This window comes from Aspergillus brasiliensis, assembly GCF_001889945.1.
Source record: "Aspergillus brasiliensis CBS 101740 unplaced genomic scaffold ASPBRscaffold_21, whole genome shotgun sequence".
NCBI lineage: Eukaryota > Fungi > Ascomycota > Eurotiomycetes > Eurotiales > Aspergillaceae > Aspergillus > Aspergillus brasiliensis.
In genome coordinates this window covers 206,012-223,898 of record NW_027137462.1, presented here as the reverse complement: position 1 = coordinate 223,898, position 17,887 = coordinate 206,012, and the positions used below count along the sequence as shown (strand labels likewise).

At 48.6% G+C, this 17,887-nt stretch overlaps 6 protein-coding genes across 6 annotated transcripts; 3 read left to right on the top strand and 3 right to left on the bottom strand.

The window, feature by feature from the left end:
* Positions 1-393: 393 nt before the first annotated feature.
* Positions 394-2,415, top strand: ASPBRDRAFT_138136 (sugar porter family MFS transporter; the record flags this gene model as incomplete). Its single annotated transcript, XM_067618962.1, has 9 exons — positions 394-510; positions 562-753; positions 821-924; positions 985-1,160; positions 1,226-1,482; positions 1,534-1,682; positions 1,745-1,889; positions 1,955-2,185; positions 2,239-2,415. 9 exons carry the CDS (start codon positions 394-396, stop codon positions 2,413-2,415), a joined length of 1,548 nt encoding a protein of 515 aa, XP_067473630.1.
* Positions 2,416-6,501: 4,086 nt separating this feature from the next.
* ASPBRDRAFT_665955 (uncharacterized protein) lies at positions 6,502-8,315 on the top strand (the record flags this gene model as incomplete). The annotated part of the gene is made up of 2 exons (XM_067628738.1): positions 6,502-7,775; positions 7,812-8,315. The coding sequence occupies exons 1-2, from the start codon at positions 6,579-6,581 to the stop codon at positions 8,313-8,315; spliced, it is 1,701 nt and encodes a 566-aa protein (XP_067473629.1). The 5' UTR covers positions 6,502-6,578.
* A 246-nt stretch (positions 8,316-8,561) lies between these two features.
* ASPBRDRAFT_188728 (uncharacterized protein) lies at positions 8,562-10,900 on the bottom strand (the record flags this gene model as incomplete). Its single annotated transcript, XM_067620136.1, has 9 exons — positions 8,562-8,951; positions 9,001-9,507; positions 9,561-9,700; positions 9,749-9,781; positions 9,832-9,908; positions 9,955-10,038; positions 10,094-10,592; positions 10,639-10,654; positions 10,703-10,900. The coding sequence occupies 9 exons, from the start codon at positions 10,898-10,900 to the stop codon at positions 8,562-8,564; spliced, it is 1,944 nt and encodes a 647-aa protein (XP_067473628.1).
* A 1,074-nt stretch (positions 10,901-11,974) lies between these two features.
* ASPBRDRAFT_35133 (cell wall mannoprotein 1 family protein) lies at positions 11,975-12,567 on the bottom strand (the record flags this gene model as incomplete). The annotated part of the gene is made up of 2 exons (XM_067623316.1): positions 11,975-12,163; positions 12,229-12,567. 2 exons carry the CDS (start codon positions 12,565-12,567, stop codon positions 11,975-11,977), a joined length of 528 nt encoding a protein of 175 aa, XP_067473627.1.
* A 1,808-nt stretch (positions 12,568-14,375) lies between these two features.
* ASPBRDRAFT_188721 (uncharacterized protein) lies at positions 14,376-15,478 on the bottom strand (the record flags this gene model as incomplete). Its single annotated transcript, XM_067620135.1, has 2 exons — positions 14,376-15,364; positions 15,426-15,478. The coding sequence occupies 2 exons, from the start codon at positions 15,476-15,478 to the stop codon at positions 14,437-14,439; spliced, it is 981 nt and encodes a 326-aa protein (XP_067473626.1). The 3' UTR covers positions 14,376-14,436.
* Positions 15,479-16,587: 1,109 nt separating this feature from the next.
* On the top strand, positions 16,588-17,670 carry ASPBRDRAFT_49006 (alpha/beta fold hydrolase). The gene has a single exon (XM_067626217.1). The coding sequence runs from the start codon at positions 16,657-16,659 to the stop codon at positions 17,485-17,487; it is 831 nt and encodes a 276-aa protein (XP_067473625.1). The 5' UTR covers positions 16,588-16,656; the 3' UTR covers positions 17,488-17,670.
* The last annotated feature ends 217 nt before the right edge of the window (positions 17,671-17,887 follow it).

Here is a 17,887-nt window from a genome sequence, read left to right as displayed (position 1 = left end):
CTCGCTCGGAACGCGTCATCTGATCTTGGCTACACTCCAGCCGTTCCGAGCGAGAATAGCAATCTAAGTCTAACGTAGTGACACTGGTTGGATCGAGATTACCCCAGGTTGTGGGGGCATTGTGTCATCGGAGCTAATTAGTTTAGTGTTCCTTAGTCTTCTCCATAAGCGAACCTCTACTACTTCTCCTGCTCGTGATCGTTGGAGGCATTGGCATGGGCATTGGCAATAATGTGACATGCTAATGTTGAATTGCTTTGATACAAAGGGGGACTATCCCTCGTGGTATAGGCCGGGGAGTCCCTCATGATCAGTTAATCTCTCACTACTCGTTCTGTGACACTGAATACAATCTCGCCCATTTCTCATTCCAAAAAGATCATGGCGACCAACATGCTCTCCAGGCCCACGGTGACTCCCATGCTACTCTTCTCATGTTTCTGCTTGCTCATAGGTGACATGCTGTTCGGCTTCGACACCGGCAGCTTTTCAGGCATCCTTGGGAATCCAGTCAGTCGGCGTTCTGCAATATGAGCCGAGAAAATACATTGACGAACATAGGGGTTTATCAATCAATTTGGCACATATCATTCAAAGGCTCAGAGCTATTCGCTTGACTCGTTACATACATCGTTGCTATCGTCCCTCGCCTTTATTGGTAAATTCATCGGGTGCCTTTCTGCGGGTCCTGCCATCGAGACGTACGGCCATCGGGTGGTGCTCCATGCCCTCTCAGTCATATCCATAATTGGAGTTATCGGTCAGCAACCAACCTCTACACATACTGCCTACCCGATTGACATTCTCTTTTCAAGTTGAGATTACCGCCGCTGATAGTGGCCCCGGAACTGGACGTTACGCACAATTTGTTGTTGGTCGGATTATTGTCTATATCTCCATAGGCTTGGTTGAAGTGGGCGTGACGTAAGTATTGACCAGCTTTTCCCAAGATCAAAGTCATGTAGAAGCTTATATCTACGACAGCACTTACCAGTCAGAGATAGTTCCAGCCTCATTTCGAGGACTTGTTGTCATCTCCTTGCAGCTTTTTCTGGTCTGCGGTTCCCTCCTTGCAAGCGGAGTTAACAAGGCATTCGCCACTCGTGACGACAGCGTAGGATGGAGGACAGTGACAGGCATCCAGCTTGTCTTTCCTGTTTGTGAGTGTATCAAATCTAACATTCTCTATGGGCGTCAGGTACTAATCGCTTTGTTCGCATCCTAGTGATAATACTATTCACACTATTCATTTCCGATTCCCCGCGCTGGCTGCTGTCCAAGGACCGGGACGAAGACGCTCTCGCAGTTCTTCGCCGCCTACGCCAGAATGGACATGCTGCCAATGGGCAATGTGCATCGGAACTTGAGGAAATTAGAGGGGCTCTGCAAGAGGAAGTGCACAAGGCGTCATGGCTTGATTTGATCCGGGGGAGCAACCTTCGCCGTTCATCCATCGTTATAGTCTTCTATTTCTTCCAGCAGGTAAGTTCAACCTACTCCATCTGAGTGCTATCAGTCTGATACGTCAGGCAGGCTACCGGTCAGGCATACGTGTCTACCTACCAGACCAAGTTCTACCAGCAGAACGGGTATGCGGATCAGGCATATACATATCCCATTATAAGCAGTGTCCTGGGCATGGTGGCAATGCTTCCAGCCATGTACTTTGTTGACAAACTTGGGTGAGTCATTGCGTTGCGAAATTGTGCACGAAGATAACCGCTCACGTAAACTCCGCCTATAGTCGTCGGCGCACACTGTTCATCAGCTTCAGTTTCCAAGCCCTGTGGATGTATGTAATGGCTGGGCTGGGCGAACATAAATATCTGAATACCATGCAGAAGGACACTATCGTGGCGGTGTTCATGTTATATCAGGTCTTTTATAACGTAAGTTATCCGTGCTCATCTCCATGCGTTGATTTGAGACATTGACTGACAACCCGTCTCGACAGATTGGCGGTGCATCGATTCCATATCTCCTTGGGGCTGAAATACCAAATGCAGCTGTGCGTGAGAAGACACAGTCGCTCGGAGGTGCCTGGAATGTCGTTTGGGCGTTCGTGACCAACTTCGTTATTCCATACATGATGGCGGATATGGGATCTTTCCGGGTCGGTTGGGTGTTTGGCAGCGTGTCGGTGCTGGGCTTGGTGTACACTTTCCTTTGCTTACCGGAGACTAAGGTTCATGCACGCTTTTCGCTCCTGAAGAATCTGGCGCTAACTATCTCGAACAGGGCCTAACACTAGAAGAAGTGGATGATATCTTCTCGACGCCCTTCAACCCTTTCCGCAAGGTGCAGCTGTACCATGGGAAAATTATTCCGAGCGGAGAGAAAGCTCACGCAGACGAGGTAACTGGGACGACAGATTTCGAATCTAAGTCTAGCAATGTAAATATAGCAGCTGTATAAAAGCTGGCTGAGCATATTATCACTCGTTATTCACCTCCAGATCGCGCCGAAAGGAAACCAGAACTCTCCATCAGAAGACGCCTGCATACCTATTACAATACGATACTAATTTCTTTTTCTGTAAGATCTAATAAGTGGGATGTCCTACTGATAGGCCCTTGAGCCTTTTTTGCCAAATACCCGTGTCAACATATGTAACAAAGTAGTAGGCTTGATCTAGTACCCAGCAACCACGAGGACAGAACCCCAAAGTACCTAGCGATTACACCAGGCAGTCACTTATCTTGAGCAAGACACCTTTCGTAGGCAATTCATTTCCTATTCTCGACAAATGATATTCCTGTCGATGTAACGAAATCACTAAAATCGCGCCCCCGCTGACAAAGCGGGCATCATAACTAGGTTAGTTGGTTATTAGCTAGTTGAACAACCCATTCATTGCATTAACCTAATCAGCTAAAACAGATTGAGACCATCTTGGTATTATTCAGAGATCGAAGATGAAGAGTCAAATCTAGTTATATCAGCTAGGAAACCCGGTTGTATCTCTGGCGCTAGCGCGTTTGCGTGGGCCTTTTGCTAGTACTAAATGTAGGTTTGAGGCATATGGTGTCCCATGTTTCCTGCATTCCAATGAGCAGTTCAACATTATATGTAACGCTAGTTGAGTAGGTAGTAGAAGATATATATTGTTTGGGGCAGTAAGTGACGATGAAATCTTAGTTTGGGAATTGAGAATGTGATCCAATATATGGATTAGACTACTAGACTAGTGCACATCATAGTATGATCAGGATATTATGTAAAGAGAGGACAAACTTAACAGTACTATTTCAACCCAATAGTCTGGTGATACCATTGTATGCACAGAAACATTGACTAATGAAATGCACCCAATTGATATGAGGTCTAAGTTTTTGCAATATTGACGCGAATCTACAGAAAGAGTCTTTGACCAAACTTATCGCGCCGAGCTACAAGTAGGTTCGACCGCTTTTATATAGAGCGGAAAAAATTATAAATCTTAAAAAAACACTCTAATATAGCTTCGCCATTGGGTATTTGAGATCACGTATACCAAAATATACTTTGATGTGTAGCTTAACATAACTTGAGACAGTCACATTGCTGTGATACCATGACTGATCTTTCTCGGCAAATATACTCTAGTACTACGTAGCTCTGCGTGAGTAATTCATTATCAAGGGCGCTTGCACAGTTCAAGGCAGATTTCTCAATCCCTACATATAGAAACATCTTCTGTCAATGCTTTATCTGTGCTACGCACACAATGTACGCATAACTGAGGCTAAAGCCGGTGGAAGGATCAGTCAAAACTATTCCGATTATTGATATATCTTGGTGAGTGGATCTGAGCTAGATTGAGGCCTAAAGCACCGGGACAATAGGAGGAACCTGATGAAGTTCACGTAATAGATCATCGGAGGCCATGCACATGATACTATTTACAAAGGGATTTGTTACATTAGGTCTTTCCTTGTTCCATGATCGGGATGCACTTGACTGAGAACGTGTGCTTGGTGGCATACGGAATTTACTCTACGAAAAGAGGGAGATCGCTAGAACGTAAAGTTAAACTAAGTATGCTCTACGGCTGCTGATATGATGGATATCGCCAACTGTCAGAACCATGCCGTGCTGACGAGGCCTCAAATACGACATCAGAACCCCACGAGTGATGTCAAATGATTGATTATGAACCGCTTCATGCATATCAGTGTGGGCCGACAAAATACGCTTATAGAAAATATGAGCGGACATAGATTAATTTACTGTGGATCGCATGCAAAAGTCTTTATCCACACACACAGAGGAAGTCACGGTAATTCGAGTGATGGTGCCCGCCTATGTGGGCATGGAAACGTCACCTCTAATCTCCCAGACACCATTGTTTATATGTCTATCAGATGAGGAGATTATTGTGGGATTGAGCCCGAAATTCGAAACGCCGAGTTGTGTTGAACACCTGCATGGAGGCTGTGACAAGGGCGAGTGTTTATCCGGAGACATATCGATCGACTCCTGACATCCCGTCGTTCGGACTGCAGAAATTGTCGCTAATTTCAACCGAATCCCGCAACTAGACTAGATTATCGTAGCAACTGACTTGTTGGTTTCCAAAAGAAGGTGGCATCACTGTTAGAAGAGTGGATTAGATGCTACGTCAGATGTGATCCTCGTTCTGGAGCTAAGACAACGAGATAGAGTTCTCCAGGGTGTCAGCCGTAGTAGATGATAATCTCAAGCACACAGACACCACCGCCAGCCTTGTTGAGGTGGCACGAATTCCGTCGGGGCCCATCGAAGGTTGTGTGAACTGTGAAGAATCGAAGAAGGAAAAAGAAGCCGGCGGTAGCTTCGGCGCTTTAGTCTCGATCGGGCCACATAACCCGATCCGACTTCTCGGTGCCGGCGGAACATCAGGGTTTTTATTCTCGTTTCGCCGTAGTAAGGGGTTCAATTGTTGCCTGTATTTGTTCTTCTTCAGAGCAAATGAAAGATTTTCCTCTTCGAATATATTTGTCTGCCTTCTGTTCGCCTACTATCTTCATATCAAAGCCGACGTTGCGGCTTGAAAGGCGTCCAACACGCCCTGCGCATATCCTAACTGCTACGAGCCACACCAAATAATAGCCCACTGGTATAGCGTGTCCCAGCCTCCCAGGACCTCTTTTGGTCGTAGCAAATCCGACAAATCTTATCTAGGATCCACTATATTGGGTTTGACTGTTCTTCAGTGAAACACAGATATTTCGCATGGTGTAACGCGCAAACCAGTTCTTAAATCTTTTTCCGAGGCTCTTTACATAACCTCCATGCGCACCAATCAGGTTCTGCAGATCGTGCATCTCCAGCGGCGAACCCCTGGCCTCGCAAGAATTATGCTCCACTTCCTCAACCTGGATGAGGGTAATGAATCCCCGAAATAGAGCCGAGGAACGTAACAGCGAGACTCGACACACGCACCAGGCTCTGTCGCATGGTGGAGGAAAGGGTGTACAGAACCCACTGTGGTGATTTCCGGCTGCACCGTATGCAAAGATGGGAATATGTCTGCCTGCTCAGAGAAAGAAGCCCATAGACTACTCCGTAGAGATCTCTTTACTCTGCAAGACTTACGTATGCCGTGGAGCATGGGTCTTTGTTCTCGTCGTGGGACAACTGGGTCATACCTCAATCAAACCCTGCTGGTGTTTAAGTGGATTAAGCTTCTCTCGCACGAAAAAGTGACAGAATATCCCGTTCCAGTCCTGGTAGGCTCCCCTAGGAAATTATGTCCTCGTTCTGCCATCGTATGAATGTCCCACCAATATATTTATCTTATACGGAGGACTACTAAAGTAACAACCAACGGCAGAACCTAAATACTCAATGGAATCACTACACGCATCATTTTACAGACTGCACCTCTTCTCTACCGAGTTGATTGAAGATCAGTAATTACGTAGGAGGCAGCTGAGTATAGCCTAGAATTTGATAAAGTAAGCTTTATTTAAGTTTTTGTTTCCCTTTTTGAGGTTACTCTTTTCCCCACTTGAGCAGCGGCAAACCGCACACCTTCTAGATTGCCCCTTTCCGCTTGGGGCATCATCTCCCGGTTCCAGCCAGATTTGCCTCTTTCCAAGACCCCTTCTAAGACCTTCGAGAACGTGTCTATATGAACAAGCCCTCAAGGAGCCAGCCAGGGCTACTACGTCAATTATCACCGCTTGCAGAGGATACTACGGGGGCCGCACTTTTGGAGAGCTCTACTGAGGTGACCCCAATAAATTGACTTCAAGCCAGTTAAGTTAGGCCTTGGAAATACTCTTTGTAGGGCTACAATTAGTTCGAAACTATGTAGCTGCTACTTTCCGAAGTAGGTACAGTTGTACGATGATATACCTAGTGGTTCGTTTGATGGTGCGTGGAGCTCATATCCCGATTGCCTAACTGGAAACCATGGGCCACGGTGTGACACGCGGCCCCAGGAGGTGCTGGCCACGAAGGCATGGGTATTAAATAGCCTCGTATTGCCACCCCAAAGATCAGTCTTCAACCAAGCTTCTCTCCCTTCTTCATCACCTCGATCCATTCGTTCTTTGTTCGAAACGTCTGCGGACTCCAATCCTTCCTTTCGTTCACTTTTTGACCTTTTCACCATGCGCCAATACTCGCGCGCCGCCGCGGCCACCGTTGCTCTGGCAGCATCGGCCCGCGCTACTAACTCCTCTTCTCTTGCCTCCCTCTGTACCGTCTCCCATGTCCGGTCGGCTCTGCCTGCCAATGGCACCCTCCTCGGCATTGACTTGATTCCTTCCTCCGTGACGGCCAAGACCACCACCGAGGACTCCACCGAGTACTGTGCCGTGTCCGTCTCCTACGTCCACACTGGTACCACCAACGAGATCGTCCTCAACTACGGCTTCCCTAGCCCTGCCGACTTCAAGAACCGCTTCTACGTTGCCGGTGGCTTTGGTTACTCGTTGAGCACTTCCTCCACGGGTGGTCTCGAGTACGGCGCTGTTGGAGGTGCCACCGATGCCGGCTACGGTGCTTTGAATGGCACGACTGTCGACGAGGTCAACCTCTCCGGCAACGGCACCATCAACTGTGACCCCATCTTCATGTTCGCCTACCAGGCCCTGGGAGAGCTGACGACCGTTGGAAAGCCACTCACTCGTGCCTTCTACGGTTTGGACGACGATGCCAAGGTCTACACCTACTACGAGGGTTGCTCCGATGGTGGCCGTCAGGGTATGAGCCAGATCCAGCGTTACGGTGATGAGTATGATGGTGCCATTATCGGTGCTCCTGCCTTCCGTTACGGCCAACAGCAGGTCAACCACCTGTTCTCCAGTGTGGTCGAGCAGACTCTCGATTACTACCCCCCTACCTGCGAGTTGGAAAAGATCGTTAACGCTACTATCGCTGCCTGCGATCCCCTGGATGGTCGCACGGATGGCGTCATCTCCCGTACTGATCTCTGCCAGCTCGACTTCAACCTGACTTCTATCATTGGTGAACCCTACCACTGTGCAGCTGAAGTCAGTACTTCCCTCGGCTTCAACTTCAACAAGCGTAGCGACGGCACCTCGACCTCCTACACCCCGGCCCAGAATGGAAACGTCACCGCTGAAGGTGTTGCCGTGGCTCAGACCATCTATGATGGTCTGTTCAATACTGCTGGTGAACGCGCCTACCTGTCTTACCGCATCGGGTCTGAGTTCAGCGATGGCGAGACCGCCTATGATAACAGCACTGGCACTTGGGGCGTGGACATTCCTTCTACCGGTGGTGAATTCGTCACTCGTTTCATTGAACTTGTTGAGCTCAGCAATCTCGAGACCCTCAACAATGTGACCTACGATACTCTGGTGGAATGGATGAACAAGGCTATGGTCCGCTACATGGATACTCTGCAGACCACTCTCCCGGACCTGACAACCTTCAAGTCTACTGGCGGTAAGGTCATCCACTACCACGGCGAGAACGACCCCAGTGTGCCTACTGCGTCTTCCGTGCACTACTGGCAATCCGTCATGAGCATCATGTACCCTGAGCTCGGATCCTCCAAGGCCATCGAGCAGATGAAGGAATGGTACCAGCTGTATTTGGTCCCTGGTGCCGCTCACTGCGGTCGCAACACTCTCCAGCCCAACGGTCCCTTCCCCGAGGATAACATGGCCACCATGATCAAATGGGTTGAGCAGGGTGTTCAGCCTACCGGTTTGAACGCTACGGTTGATGCGGGCAAGTACGACGGCGAGGTCCAGTCCTTGTGCCAGTTCCCCAAGCGCCCCGTCTGGAAGAACGATGAGTGGAAGTGCGAGTCTGATGACGAGGGTGCTGATACTTTCTACTACACTTTCCCGGCTTTCAAGGTCCCTATTTACTAGGATGTCAAGTCACTAGTGACTTAATAGCTAGTTTGCTTCATCAGATGCAAGATGAAAGGAGACGTTAAGGGGGATGTCATGTATTGGAGATATCATATAGTTGTATTTACATTCCGTTGAAGTTACCTTCTTAATTAGAATAACCCTTGCTTTGCACCCCGTATTACCTTTTGTCCTCGATAGTAAAATATGACTGCAGCTAAATCACCTCTGAAATGAAAACTCCTAGCATATAGCGACAACGTCTTACGACACCGACAAAACAGCAACCCCCCAAGGCGGCAGATCCAGGGAATAACTCCCGCTCGAACTAGATACATTCCTCGTCGTCGGCTGAACAGTAACATTATGCACCAAATTCGTCGCATTCTGCGGCCCATACAACATCTCCATGTGCCCGGTCCTCGTATGCGGAACCGTCACGCGCACAGTCTGGTTCTGCGCACCGTAATTAGCCAGCTTTACATAATACGTGCTATTCGTCCTCGATGCCACCCAGTACAGCGGACCAAATGTAGCAGTTGTGTTCACAGGGAGGATAGTATCTCCTCGATTCGTAGAGAACATTCTTTGGACGTAGTATGACGTTGACGGGGTCAGGGAGTCAGGGCTAGAGTCGAAGCCGAAGAGTGTTGGCTTGACATTGTCAGTCGAGTTCATTCTGAATACTGAGATAGAAACTCACCGACCACTGGGTATACCCAAAATGCTGCAACAGCGGCGCATACGCCGCCATCTTGATTACATCCGAGTTCCTCTCCAACCCAATCATATGCGCCGCTTCACTGCAACTACATTGCATCGACGACCAAAAGACCCCGTCCGCCTCGCCCGTATCCCGACATCCATATTCACCCACCATGACGGGCTGCGTGCGCGGCTGGTTGTCCCAGTAATCGAACATGGCGACCAGATCGTCCGGTTTGCGATAGTAGTGGTAGTCGTATATCAGGCCCGGTGGGGGTTCGATGGGAAGACAGAGGTAGTCGATGTTCGATGCGATAAGAGTGATGTTGGGGTATTTGTCGTGGATGGCGTTGTAGATCTGGTAGAAGCGATCGGGGTATGTGTCGCATCCGCCGGTGAAGTCGTCTTCGTTGCCGATTTCGATGTAGTTTAGCGACCATGGCTTGCTGCGGCCGTTTTGGGCTCGCATGCTTCCGTGGGTGGAGTTGGAGGGTCCGAGGAGGTACTACTTGATGGTTAGCTGGGGATGATGATGAGGGTGATGGATGGGAGGGATACCTCGAGTTCGTTCATGACGTCGTCGATGTAGGGTTGGAGGTCGTCGCCGGTTAGGATGCCGCCGTAGGATTTTCCGTCCCAGACCGCGAGCACGGGTTCCATGTTCATGTCTTCGCACCACCAGAGAAATTCGTCCAGCCCTGTATGTGTTATTATGTAGCCTAGGAAATGGGTTGCTGCGGACTTACCAAGAGCGTCGGTGTTTGGGTAGAACCAGTCGCCTGTACATCCATTAGTGTTGTCACGCATGTCCTTAGTGGTGGTCTCCTACCCTGTCTCCCTGGACGATCAACAACTGATCCAATGGTCAGATTCCACTGCCATCGGTTGTCGATCTGTAGTCCTTCCCTACCTCTGTGTTAATGAATGTTCACAACCAGGACTGACTACGTACAAGTTATTCCCACCCGGAAATCGCAGAAAAGACGGGCGAATCTTCTCTAGAAACGTCGCAACATCATTCCGCAGCCCATTCGACCTGGCATCAGTTAGCAAGGATCAGCAAGGCATTGGCAACATATGATGAAGCATACCTCGACTTATACGTAGGCGGAAACAACTGCAACAGCCCAAAGTTCAGCGTTCCACCCAACACCTTCGATCCATCGAACAGCAGACGCCACTCATTATCACCATCAGGAGCCGCGCTGGAATTGAACGTAGTCTGATAATGCGTAAACCTGCCCCATGAACTCCTCACGGTGATATTCCGCGAAGCGTAGATAGTATCATTAGTTGATCCCGCAAGCTGTAGCATAATTGTTCCCGCGTAATTACCCATCATCCAGAACTGGCATGAGTATGTGGCGTTCATCACAGGTATACCATTGTACCCTGTATTGGCGAATCCTACAAACCCGTCTGCTCCGAAATTGATAGAGACCTGCAATGAGGAAGTAATCGCACCGCTGACCGGGTTGTCCAGGTCCTGCATGAGATCGACATCTCCAATGGCCTTGTATGCAGTTAAACCGGGATCCTCGCCCTGGAAGCCATTGTTCTGGAGCAGTTGCCCGTGAATGCCCCCGTCACCTGAACATACTCAGCGTTGCTTGCCACATGAGGTAATATATCGTACCTGAATGGTCCATTTCCTAAGACAATGTCACTAATACATCCGCTATGCTTGGAAGAAAGCCTACCTCGAACATAACACCATAAAGCAGAGGACTAGACTGATTCCCACCAGACTCCTGAACAGCCAATGTAATAGGCTCTGCCACACTCCCGTTCGTACCATTATCCCTTGCTGCCAACACAGGATAATTATGGCTAACCGGCCTCAACCTGTGGAAAAACGCCGTTACAGCCACGTATAGCCATTTTGCAATCGCTTTCATAATGTCGCAGATTCGCCTTCCCCATCAGTGTCATCGATCAAGCTTCTCGCTCGAGAATAAACAGGAACAATGCCGGCATTCATGTCTTTGTAAGTAGGGTTAGTAGCGTCGCATCCGCGGCTCCGCTTTCCCGGTGATGACATCATCTATGTTGATATTCCGCGGTGCGAATGTCGGAACCACCTGTTTAATCATGATGTCAATGCCGATCAATACGATCTACTAGGTTGTGATCTACTATGCTGAACCTTGTTACTCCACGTCAAGGGCGTCAGGGGTTGCGGGGTTGGCTGCCGCTGGTTCCTGGTGGAGTTGCTGTAGGTGTTGAGTAAAATATAGACATTGCGATCGGAGAACCGGGGAATGAGATTGTAGGGGCCTTTTTGTAACACTCCTTGAATAAATTGGAAATATTTGATGTTAGAGTATTGAAATTACCTGAAAATGAAAGTTTCTTTGGTACTTGTGGGACATTCTTGCGCGCCTTCATTTTGATGAGCAGTTGAGCGAGTAGGCGCCAAGTTTCAGACATAAGTGTATTGAAGTACAAAGTTCACTTAATGGTTCGGACTATAGTAATATAATGTCATCCATTATCATATCATTCAGATGCCATCGACTTCCAGAGAAAGAAGCCAAGAAAGATAGCAAGTAAATTTTCTCTTCATTGTAACCCGCAGTAAGGAACATGAGTGTCCAATATGCTTCATTGGATTATCCACCAATAAGGCATAATCGCCCTTGGCATATCCCAAGGATTACAATGACATGTCGCAAGATCTGCTTGTCGATTGTTCGACCAGAACTTCGGTTCGACTACGCACTGTATACACGGCGTTGCGCCTGAGTTTGCTACTGTATGAATTAAGTCGTCTGCAAGATTGATTTTTGAAATCTACAATGCGTACTGTGTGGCGAAGACTCTTTGATTGTTAGATAAGCCGTCACTGATACATGCACTGCTAACCACACTTGTCTTCAGTAGCTGGAATACCGTTGGAATGACGGTAAGTCCACGCATTCCACTAGCCATCAATGCCCTTCACAAGCCTGACAACTGTAGATTGATGGAACCTACTCATAGGCGGCAATTGCACTGGAAAACGCCGCGTCAATTGACGCAAGAGTTGAAGCGATAGTCGACGCGTCCGTTGTGGTGGCCTTCGCCTCCAGGTCCGCCCCCAGCTCGTCCGTGTCAGTTTTGAGGGTCTCCAAGGAGGAGAGCAAAGTCGAAGTGACGCCCGCGGATGCCGCAGTAGACTCCTACAAATGTGCGTCAGTCCTGCAACAACAGAACACAGAATCATAGCAGAATGTATCATATTTACCTTTGCAATAAGCTCATCCAGGGTTGCGATGATGATTGTGGCCAGAGAAGTTACTTCAGATGTGATACTGGAACTCTCCGAAGTGGAGAATGCAGACGCAGCCTCGGTATCAGTAATGGCGGTGTCCAAAGCACTTTTGACGGTGTTGTAATCGGACAAAATGCCTAGAGCTGCAAGCAGGTCTCCGGTCCAGTTTGTCACATCTGTCTTGAGAGTAGTAACGTCCGTGCCAATAGTCTCAAGGTCTGACAGGACTGTCGCGGCATCGCGTTTGAGGATAGGGCGTGCCTGGACAAGACCCAGACTCAATGCAACGACGAGGAGAGAGTTGCAAATCATGATGGATGATGGGAAAAGGGAGGTAAGGCAGATGAGCGATGGTTTGGTTAGCTTGGAATGCCGGATATCTTGTTCATGTCCGTGTCACAACGCCAGGAAACTGAGTGTCTTTATATAGCTCCAGGCAATGGGGATGGTGTCTCTCTCGACCTTTCCAACGCGGGGATATTCTACCGCTAATACAGAATAGCCACGGATGCCGGTGTCGCAATTCCAGGACATGATGCCTCAATATGGGCCACAACGCCGCAAATTGATTGCAACCCCTCTTTATCCTGCCGTCGTTATACCAAAGAATCCTTCACGTGTCAACCTCGGAATCACTTTGAGAGCGTGTCCCAGGGCAAGTTATAGCAGTGGTCTGAAGGAAGCTGTATGTGCGGCTACCTGCACGAGGTCACACGTCCCTGTGCAGTCGCCTGGCCGGACTGGGCTGGAACTGGATATAGGTCTGCAAGAAATGATCTCTATGCTTCATTATTCTGGAGTATGGCTATACATGGAAATTCGCTGAATCTGGCCCCTTTTCTGTCTTTTCTTTACTCAAGAGCGACACATGCAGCAGAGCACACAGTGATCTTGGGCGACTTAGGGTTGCTTGACCGAACGTGTGTAGATTCTAGGCTTCCCCAGATTTCTTCCGAGGACTGAATGAGGTTTAGGATGAAAAAGCAAACAGTTAACCCCGCTCGAGCGCTTGCATGGTAGTATTCTGCAACCCGCTCCATATATCCCCGGTTAATCTACCCCAACGCTACCATTGGCGGAGACGTATTTGTGGCGGCGGAGGAGCGACGGAGTGCACCAACCATCAGAGACGGGCCACACATCGGGCAGATCTCTTGCACATGTTCCGTGTCGAATATCCCGATGATTACAGTAGGGTTTCGTGATATGCGGAGGTCGTAGCTCACACATTACCCAATGCATTCTACTAAGACCTCAGGGCGCGTAATTTCTCATTAGCCAGCAAAGCCAAGGAGAGTCAGTAGGTAACATGTAAAGGTGGTAATGAACTGGAGTATGTTACTTCACCTAGAAGATGTGTCTCCGGATTAGTGGACAGAACGGTGAAGAATTGCAGGAGGCAGTGTTTGGGCGCCTGGTATTTAACGATTCCCTGGTCATATTATTGACTTGGAGAGGCTTCATTCAGCCCGTCCCCTTCGAACTCGTGCATAGTAAATCAAGCGGGGGAGATAGACCCTAGAGCCATTGGACCAGCTCTGAAGGTATGCCATGCGTCTCATCGCAGGGTTTGCGATAGTTTCGTTGCGCAGTGCTTCGCCAGTGGGCTATCGATTAGTAGCCTCCCAGCTGAAAGACACATACCTTTGCTCCTGTAGGTTGTCATCCACCTTGGGTTTCTCAATAATTGTCTCAGTCGGTTCGCTCTCGAGAAATGTGGTATGATTAAATGCCGGGGGGCTTCAAAGGTTGAGGGACCTTGACGGTAGTGAAGGCAAGAATCGCATCGGTCGTGGCGTGCCCCTTCGTTGCATGCTGTGCCTGCAATGTATTCCACTGTAGTGAACGCCTGTTAGTGCATCGATACTGATCCTGATCCGCCAGCCGGATAACCCGAGTCCTCGCCAGCATTAGAGACCTTCAAGGAGTAAGTTGTAGGTAATTCAAGAGGGTGCTGGCTACTCCAGCGCTCGGCAGATCTACACACAGCTTGCATTATTTAGAGACTACCGAGAAGTCCTATCTTCTAATTATTATTTTATTTACTATGCCGTTCATGCTGACAATATAAATTGGATTAACTGCGTATCGCATTTCTCTTCAAAAGGTTGAACAGTCATGGAGTGATATCTGCTGTCCAGTAGTCCTATAGTACAGTCGACTTCTTCTATTTCTCGATGATCATAGAACTGATCCGACGCTGTTAAGAACCTCCAACGGGGTTGCCATATTCAAAACCATCTGCGCATCTTTGATAACATCCATGCGTACAGTGGTGGAGACGCCCAGGTCGTTCAGAAGTTGACTCAATGGGCCATGGTTCCGAACCAGCTTGACATTATTAGGGAAAAGACATTGTGCCGCCAAGAGGGGATTCGTTTGAACCGCTATTTGGCACCATTTGCCATCAATCTTATTGATCGCGTTGTTAGTCCCAATTTGCGATTCTGAGCGAATGGTTCTCAACGCGGGAAGCGGCACGTCTAATGTCAGATCAGGTGTCCCGTCCGTCGCGGCGATGTCGGCCTTGATATCGTGATCATCCATCTCCAGATTAATATTGGCAAGCCATTTCGGGAGTTGATATCCATATATCCCTCTTACCCGAGCGATCTCGGTATCGACTGGAAGCGCCAAGACATAACCGTAGAAGGTTCGGTTCCATATACAGCTGACCAGCTGCCTGGTGCTGTAACTCGTGTTACCTGGCTGTCGAACGATGATGGCGATGGAGACCTCGTTGTAAGGATCATTGTCGCAGACCAGATACGAATAAAAGGTCAATGCGACGAGGCCATAACCAGGCAATGCTGTCATAGGCTCTAACGGCGGCGGGAGTTTAGCCGTTAAGCGATCAAGAGGCGCGAGGAGGACGAGCTGGAGGCTGCTTGTGCGATAATAGAAATTGGGTGCATATACTTGACCGACTCTAGAGTCGACCAGTTTCTTCGGGATTTTGCGAAAGAAGGAGATATCACGTCCGACATTCGGATCCTGGGCTACCTCGTCCAGGTCCGGGTTCATCCGGTAGCGGTCATAGTAGCCTCCTTTGGGTACGTCGACTTTCTGACCTCCGAATTCGACCTGAACAGTTTGAGATTTGAGAAGTCTACTCATTCAGGTACGAGTCATTACCGCTTCAAGACAAGGGAAGACTAGGGTTCACATACGGTACGTTGACCTTTACTCGTGCTGCTGACGAGTGGGCTGCGGTCGAAGACATGATGCTACCTGTGAGTTCAACACTAGACCAGAACCTGAATCTTGCATCTGTAGGTGTACCTTGAATTAGCCGGTGGCAGGGTTGATATAGGTCTTGTGAGCCATCTTTACCCCTCTTTTGCCATCTTAGAGATCGAGTTTGTGTGCATTCGCGATGAGAGTGCTTGCATGTGAGGATGACCAAGGCGTACAATAGGTAAATCGATTAGAAGACTACCGCGGCCCGATACAATGGTGGATCTGATTTCAATGGCTCCACAAGCAAAGCGACGGAGCAATATCATTCCGGCGGTATACAGAAAGGGGGAGTTATGCAGCCAGTGTATACAATCATTACGAGATCACACTGCTAGCGCTGGAAGATTTGGGGTCCCCTTTGATTGATACTAACGAAATGGACCAGTTGGGATACTCCACCAATATTTACCTTTCGGGGTCGCGATATGGAGAATTCGGTCCGCAAACCTTCGTGGTCAATAGATCTGGAGTCACCTATACAGTCCAAGGTCATGACCACCAAGTAAAAATGGTGCGAACGAGACAACATATCCACCTTGGTAGTGGCATTACTTTTCCTATCTATAGAGCCTAAGTCTGTCAAGCCACTCTGGTAACCTCGTAGCCGTATCAGGTGTTATTTTTGATGTTGTAGGCCGAAAGCCAGCGCCAGGGGAACATGAATCTAGCCCGATTGGGGTGACCTTCAACGACCCCGTTCCTCTGGATGCTGCAGTTCCGAAAATCATTTGTCATGATATGGAAACAGGAAGAAGGCTCGTAGCAGTGGCTGCGTTGACGTTCTGGGCAACTGTCTTGGCGGAAAAAAGGCTGGACCCTCAACAGACCCACCAAATAAGCTTTCGCACTCCGGCAAGTAAAGAATAGATAGCTTGTATCTTGGTGAGAGAATAAGCCGGAACGGGCGAATAAACTTAATATCCAAGAAGCAAGTTGCCGAGTCTGACATTCGAAAGCCAAAATCACCTGGTAACGTCATGAAGACGTGCCTGGATGAAGTGTCACCTCACCAATGCGAAGCCAGCGTAGCTAGACAGCTAATAGTATAAACTTGCGCAGTCACACACATTTCCAATCTGTCAATCCATAAAGCTCAGATAATTTCTGACATTGAAATTCCTTACCAAGCGCTGAGCATTATTCCCAGCAGTTATATTAACCATGCCACATTTGAAGCTTCGAGATGGAGCCGAGCTCTTCTACAAAGACTGGGGCAACCCCAGAGGACCCATCATAACCTTCTCTCACGGCTGGCCCTTGAGCAGTGACAATTGGGAAAACCAAATGATGTACTTCGGTGAGCAGGGTTATCGCGTTATTGCACACGATCGCCGTGGCCATGGGCGATCAACCCAGACCTGGGACGGAAACAATATGGATACCTTCGTCGACGACCTAGAAGAGCTCTTTGCGCACCTCAATGTGCACGATGCGGTCATGGTTGGACATTCCCATGGAGGAGGAGAAGTCACCCATTACCTCGGAAAACACGGCACTCGACGATTCAAGAAAGCCGTTCTGGTCGGCGCTGTACCCCCTTTGATGGTGAAGAGCAGTGCCAACCCTGAAGGGACAGACAAGTCGGTTTTCGATTCATTCCGACAATCCATGCGTGAAGACCGCGCGCAGTTTTTCCTGGATGTTCCCAGTGGACCGTTCTTCGGCTTTAATCGACCCCACGCAAAGAAGAGTGAAGGACAGATCCGGAGCTGGTGGCAGCAGGGGATGAACACCAGTTTCAAGTCCGCGTATGACTCGATCAAGGATTTTTCTGAAACGGATTTCACGGAGGATCTAAAGAAGATCAATATCCCAGTACTGGTTCTCCATGGGGACGATGATCAGGTTGTTCCCATTGAGGCAGCTGGGCTGAAGGCAGCAAAGCTTCTTCCTCAAGGCAAACTGAAGGTCTACAAAGGTGGATCCCATGCCATTCATAACATCAATGCTGATGAGGTCAATCGAGACCTACTCGAGTTTATCAAATCCTAAGTTTTCAACAGTTTGGCGTGTGGAGTTTCTCTTGCTCTTAAAGCAGTTGAAATGCCACAGGAGGCAATAGGATAGTGGCCTAATGAATTCGAAAAGTAACGTGATGTTCTATCCTAATATCACTACATGTAATGTATGGGACGATTCATTCGACCGACGTGTGGAAATCATCGATAACTGGAGGTTCAAACACCTTAATTAGCTTGGTTATGATGAAAGTTACACGCTTAATAACAGTTCAGTACTATATGCGACTAGCTCGAAAAACAATATACTACGATATGGAGCAAGCCAGGATCAGCTATTCCGCGCAGGCACACTATGAATATAATCCCAAGTATATATGTATATATGTCGGAGTAAAATATTGTCATTATCTTGTTGTATTCCTTTGTTTCTT